This window comes from Durio zibethinus, chromosome 27 (assembly GCF_047325235.1).
Source record: "Durio zibethinus cultivar Kanyao isolate XHJ-2024 chromosome 27, ASM4732523v1, whole genome shotgun sequence".
Classification (NCBI taxonomy): Eukaryota; Viridiplantae; Streptophyta; class Magnoliopsida; order Malvales; family Malvaceae; genus Durio; species Durio zibethinus.
In genome coordinates, this window is record NC_143188.1 from 17,389,016 (window position 1) to 17,396,253 (window position 7,238).

The following is a 7,238-nucleotide window of genomic DNA, read 5'->3' on the forward strand; positions in this document are numbered from 1 at the left end:
TTTCAACCTCAAAGCTAAACTGATTATTATTATTAATTGATTTTTAAATTAAATATTTAACTTAAATAAATAATATATAATGTTATACATTAATTCAAAGATTGAATTCAAATCTCTCTTATATTTTATTATTTTGTCTAATTTGGGTGATGGAAATGGAAAAGAATTGCAGCCACTTCAGAGTAAGCCTTAATGCATGAATTAAAGTCAAAGACTGCTTCAAGCAATTTAAAAAATTATTAGTAGTTGGATATTTTAGGAAGGTTTTTTCTAATATATAATTAAAAAATTGTTTTATATATGTTAATTATTGAAAATTTTGGAATAGTAGGTGAAGGTGGAAACGGGCAACTGCCCTTTCTAACAATGTGATCATAATATTAATTAAACTCCTCTTAGACTAGTCAAGTCAACAAAGCTAAAATTCAAGGTTTTTAAATTTTAATATTTTAATTCATTTCAAGAAATTTAAAATCATTAATTTGTATAATCACTTTTAAATAATAAATATACAATAAGTTTAAATTTTAAATAATTTATTTTCTTTATCTTTAAATTATAGTTTCTTTTTAAAAATATTTTTAACTCATTTTGATCCACTTTTATGTAACTTGTGGAAATAATTAATAATGAATGGTTTCATTTCACAGAGATAAGACTAAAAAGGAATTCTCATTTTTGTGTGTGTGTGTAACTAGGGGTGTAATCGAGTCGAGTTAAATTGATATAGTGAGAAGTTCGAGTTCGAGCTCAACTCACAACTCGAAGCTCGATACTCAGCTCGAATTCGATCGAATTTTATTTTTCAAGTTCGACCTCGATTCGTGATCGAATTCGAGCTACTCGAGCTTGCTCGATTAAACTCAATTAATATGTAAAAATAAACTCAATTTATATATTCGACAAGAGTTCGATTATTTATATTCGAATTTGAACTCGAATTCGAAATATTTTATTAATTAAAATAATAAAAATATATTTAAATATAAAAGCTCGATTAGGCTCGCGAGCTATTCGAGTCGGATATAAAAATACTCGAATTCAGTTCGATCGATAAGTCGAACTACTCAAACTCGACTCGATAATAATCGAACCGAATTCGAATTTTTTTTAAATCGAACTCGAGTAACTTATGAATATTAATGTATTATTTACACCTCTATATGCAACAAAACTTGGAATTATGAAGCATTGGGTAGCTTTTCCTTCTCATTTTCTGCATAGATACATACAATATATATATATATTTATATAAGAAGGATTCACTTATAAGAATTATACATTTTAAACATTAAATCAAAATTAAATTTATAATATTTATACTTAACCATTTTGATTTAACAATACAAAAATATATATTCTTACATTACTATAAATGGATCTATCTTCTCTGTCTTTATATATATAAATAGGGATTCATTTACATTAGTATAGGTATTATATATATTTTTATTATTAGATCAAAATTAAATTCATAACATTTATATTTAATCATTTTAATTAATGATTAAAAAAGTATAATATTTATATTTCTGCAAGTTAATTCCTTAAATATATATATATTTATATATATATATATATAAGGTCCAAATCGTGAATATAAAATTATAATTGGTTATTTGGATTGTTTAAGCTAACTCTTTATTTATTTTATATTGATTAATTAAATTAAAGCCATAATAACTAACATGGCAAGAGTAATATCTCATTAAGCATTCTCGTGATCCCTAAATTTTAAATCAAAATTTATTTTTGACTTTAATATTTAAAAAGTTTTGATTAGATTTTTAATCCTACTTTGTCCTCCCATATATAGAATCATTTATATTTGATACTAAATATCAACTAGCATCATGTGGATGATATCAATAGACATCTCACGTAATAGATAAAAATACGAAAATAAAATTTTGCTTAACGTTTAAGGACCAATAATGCTACTATCTCAAATTTTTTATATTATATATTTATAAAATATTAAATTTAAAATAATATTTTTATATTTTTATTATAATATAATTTATTACTTAAATATTTTATGTTTTTAATAGAAAATAAATTTTCAAAAATTAAAATTAAGTTAAAAGTTTCAAAATCCTTTTTAAAAAATTTTATATTATTTTAAAAACAAAAAATCTACTTTCCTTTAAAAAATGTTTTATTTTACTGATAAATGATAATAAAAATATTATTTTTTATAAAAAATATTAATTATCTTTTCCTATATCTTTTTTCATATTTTATAAAGACGAAAGCAAGAAAAAAATAAAAATAGTAAAGAAAATTTTTGATTTTTTTAATATTTCAAACATATTTTATGAAATATTATAATTTAAAATAATTTTTATTTTTATTATGATATGATTTATCAATAAAATAATATTTTAAATACAAAATAGATTTTTTTAAAAATTAAAATTAAGTTAAAAATTCAAAATCCTTTTTAAAAAATTTCATTTTATTTTAAAAATTAAGTAAAAATTTACATATCGATCTAAAAATTAAATAAAAATTCTATATCATTTAAAAATATTAAGTAAAAAATTTCATATCATTTAAAAAAAACATTAATTATATTTTCTATCTAAAAAATCTATTTTAATTCTATTTTCTATTAAAATTTTATATTTATATAAAAAAATAAAAAAATTATTTTCAATAATCTGATTTCTTTCATAGATGGTGGTAAGGACCGTTCTTATTGTTTATTTTTTTTATATTTTTTATAAATATAAAATTTTAATATAAAATAAATTTAATCAAAATATTTATGCTTCTTTTGCAGAAAGCCCAATTATAGTGGGCTAACATGTTGTGGCCATGTCCCATTTTGTATTAGCTTTGTCTTGGAAGTTGAAAGCCGACTTAGCTCAATGATTGTTTTATTTTATTCGATGGCAAAGGAATTTTAGGTTTCTATTAAGATTTTTTTTTTTGTTGGTCTAAATAAATTTAAGAAAAATTACTTTTTTTTTTACAAATTTTAAGTAAATTTGAATCCAAATAATAATTTAAAAAATATTTTTTTTATCACTTGAATCAACCATTGATAGCTCAATACTTGTTGAAGATATTGAATACGTATCTTGTACTCGAAAAGAGATATGTTCTTATAAGTTTGGGTGGGAACTCTACCTATTGCTCTTTGTAATTATGATGCTTCTTAGTTTGAATGAAATTTTTTCTAAAAAAAATTTATCTTTTACTCAAAGAGATTCACCAAGATAATTTAACCATTAACGATCTTAATTTATCATTTTTGATATAATATTATAAATTAATGGTGATTTTAAATTATTATATATAATATTACATAAAAAATCTTTAAATTTAAAACATCTAAAACAATTATATTATAAGTAATAAAATTATTTTAAAAAATAATTTTAATTTTTATAAATAAATCAATTAAATTAAATCTTAAATTTATCAAGATCGACTTTTAAAAATGTGAGAATGACATAAATATGAAGGAAGGCACAAGACTCTGCAAGCCACGGGTGACACTGCAGAATGCAGAAGATGAGGTAGATATATCAGAGAAGAGAAAACAAGGGGCCTGGCTGGAATGTGAAAGGGAAACCATGTTCGCCATTGCCAGCTAGCTAAGGTCCAGTTTTGATTCGCGTTGGTAAGCTATTGCCCACCATTGGTTAATGTAACTTCGATATGGTAATTTACAATTGAATATATTGACATGATATTAATATGAGATAAAAAAAGTAATGTAGTTTAAAATTTTAGTAATAATTATATATGAATTTAATAAAATATTTTTATATTTATATAAAATTGTGATATATAATTTTCGTTTAAAATAATATAAATATAAAAATTTAAATGTTTTACAAAATATAAATATACGAATCACTAAATCTAATATAAACTTATGTTCTACTACACAAATCTTTTATGTGAGTCATAGGACAAGTATGAATTTTTTTTATGTTAAATTTGTGATTTAAAAAAAATGATTTAATGTAAATATTAATAAAAAATTAAATCGATATATTAATAAAATTTAATAAAAATAATAATTTTGAAAAAAATTAAAAATTTCACTTATAATTTAAATTTGATTAATACTTATTTAATAATAAAAAATTTATCAAAATTTTAATAAAAATATTTATCTAAAAAATATATTAATTCTTTTAAAACTTTTTCAAATTTTAAACACTTAATTTATGTAATATGATCTTTTGATATATCGATTTGGATTGTAGATTTTAATTTCATTTAATCAATTTTAGTAAAAAATTTTATCTAAAAAACTTTTTTCAAAATTTTTTCTTCATTTCTGCACAAAATTGTTCATCTTTGGAAGTAGCCATATATGTTTTAAGTTGGTAAGAGGTAAGCACAAAACCAATTCTTATCTATGAGTATAAAGAAAATTTTTTATAGAATATTAATAAGAAAAAAATTATAAAAATTATAAAAATTAAAAATTAAATCTATTTAATGTTATTTTTAAAAAATAATTATATAAGTTAATTTCGTTAAAAGCTTTTTTGGAATTGGAGAAGAAATAACCAAAGTTAGTATGAAAGAATGAAGATTCTATTCAATGTCATGTTTTCTATTTTAATGGATTCGAGAATGTACAAGCTAGGTGAGCATTTTCCATTTTAGCTAATGTTTAACCTAGCATAAAATATAAGCAAATAAAGAGAAAAAAAAAATGGAGATATGTATGCTAAAAAAATTCTTCTCCTTTCAAAGTTCAAACTCATCTCTAACGTGTCCACTTCTCCATTACTGGCTAGATTTAGCTGAAATTGTCACCCACCTAGACTTTTTGTCACTTTATATAAAGCCCTCCCCCCTTCCCCACCCATATAACCTGCCAAAAATTAATCTCACAAGTGTATTTCTTTCCACCATCTTCTTCACCACTTGCTCCCCCACCTAATCCTTCTAACCATGCAAGCCTCACTTCACTTCTTCACCACCATCACCACCACCACCACCACAACCAACTCAACAACCCCAAATCATGAAGCTCTCCTTCATGCTCAGTATCCATTGTTTACATGCAAAATTCTTGTCAATCCTTCCAAGAAAACAATTCCTTGGAATCCGTTAACAAGACCACCTCTTGAGGTTGAACCTATGGTCAAGCCTGAACGTGTTTTGGTTCCACCACAAGGACCAAACTATCCTGTTCACTTTAATCCATTTCAAAAGCTAGCAGCATTAGCTTTAGACAAAATTGAGACCTCGGTGATCATGCCACTAGAAAAAAATCATGACTTGCCTAAAATGGTTGATCCGGCGGTTCAAATGTCAGGTAACTTTGCACCGGTTCAAGAGTGTCCGGTTCAGCATGGGTTGGAAGTGGTGGGTCAGATTCCTGCTTGCCTACGTGGCATCTATGTCCGAAACGGTGCAAATCCTATGTTTGCACCCTCCGGTGGACACCATTTGTTTGACGGTGATGGGATGCTCCATGCCGTTTGCTTGGGCCTTGGGAATAAAGCTAGCTATAGTTGCAGGTACACTCGAACGAGCCGGTTGGTTCAAGAAGCCCAGTTGGGTCGGTCCATATTTCCTAAACCAATTGGCGAGTTGCATGGGCATTTGGGTTTGGCTAGGCTCGGTCTGTTCATGGCTCGAACTGGTGTAGGCTTGGTTGATGGTTCACATGGCACGGGTGTGGCAAATGCTGGACTTGTTTACTTCAATGGGCGATTATTAGCCATGTCGGAAGATGATCTTCCTTATCATGTTAAAATCAATGATGATGCTGATCTTGAAACTATCGGACGGTTCAATTTTGATGATCAAATTGATTGTCCATTGATCGCTCATCCCAAATTAGATCCTGTTACAGGTGAGTTGCACACTCTGAGTTACAATGTTTTAAAGAAACCCTACTTGAAATATTTCAAGTTTGATAAATTCGGCAAAAAGTTAAGTGATTTACACGTGGCTATCGAGCAGGCAACGATGATTCATGACTTTGCTATAACAGAGAATTTTGTAGTAATCCCGGATCACCAAATGGTATTCAAGTTATCCGAAATGATCCGGGGAGGGTCACCCGTTGTATATGACAAAAAGAAGACATCTCGGTTTGGAATTTTGCAACAAAATGATGTTGATGGATCGAGAATCCAATGGATTGACGTACCAAATTGCTTCTGTTTCCATTTATGGAATGCATGGGAAGAAAATTCTGATAATGGTGATAAAATAATCGTCGTTATTGGATCCTGTATGAACCCGCCGGATTCCATTTTCAACGACTCTAAAGACCTGTTCCGAAGTGAGCTATCCGAAATCAGGATGAACTTAAGAGCAGGAGAGTCAACACAAAGGGTTATTATATCAGGCATGAACTTGGAAGCAGGTCAAGTGAACCGGCAATATCAGGGTCGAAAGACTCGGTTCGTGTACTTGGCGATAGCAGAGCCATGGCCAAAGTGTTCTGGCATTGCTAAAGTTGATTTAGAGACAGGAGAAGTCACCAAGTTCATGTATGGACCATGGCGTTTTGGGGGTGAGCCATTTTTTGTGCCTGAAAAGAAGCAGAAATTTGGGGACAATAATAGTGAAGCTGAAGCTGAAGCTGAAGCTGAAGCTGAAGCTGAAGATGAAGGATATATAATGGGGCTTATGAGAGATGAAAAGAGGGAGATTTCGGAGCTGGTAATAGTGAAAGCTTTGAGCATGGAGCAAGTGGCTGCCATAATGTTGCCTACAAGGGTTCCATACGGGTTTCATGGCACGTTTGTCAGCCAAGAAGAGCTAAGCCGACAAGTCGTCTGAAAATATAGCTATATAGCTTGGCTTTGGTGTAATGTTTGTATATATGGTCAAATTAATATGGAAGCTTGTACAGCCTTTTTTTTTTTTAGTGTTCATGTGCATAAATAATATTACCATTAATTGAAAATTTCTTTTCTTTTCTTTTCATTTCTTTTATTTCCCTCGTGAAGAGATCAGACAGACAGAGATTGAGAGTTGTAATAACACTATGATCCATAAAAATGACAAATGCTAGGAATCAGTGATTATTGTCTCAAAGTTGAGCGGTGACGGTTTGGCGGTGCTCGTATATATTAATGCCGTGCATTGAAGTTGTTTCATAGGCGGTGTTAACAAGTGTCAATCTAGCATGCTAAGTTGGTAAGTACGAGTTGCTTTTCAAATTGACGTGGCAAAATAAATTTAAAATTATCCAAAAAAATTACATAAGAAGATTGAAGATGCCTCTTATTATATTAATAATA

At 27.8% G+C, this 7,238-nt stretch overlaps 1 protein-coding gene across 1 annotated transcript; it reads left to right on the forward strand.

Moving 5' to 3' along the window:
- Positions 1-4,693: 4,693 nt before the first annotated feature.
- Positions 4,694-6,939, forward strand: NCED6 (nine-cis-epoxycarotenoid dioxygenase 6). The gene has a single exon (XM_022867378.2). It carries the CDS (start codon positions 4,927-4,929, stop codon positions 6,772-6,774), a length of 1,848 nt encoding a protein of 615 aa, XP_022723113.2. The 5' UTR covers positions 4,694-4,926; the 3' UTR covers positions 6,775-6,939.
- The last annotated feature ends 299 nt before the right edge of the window (positions 6,940-7,238 follow it).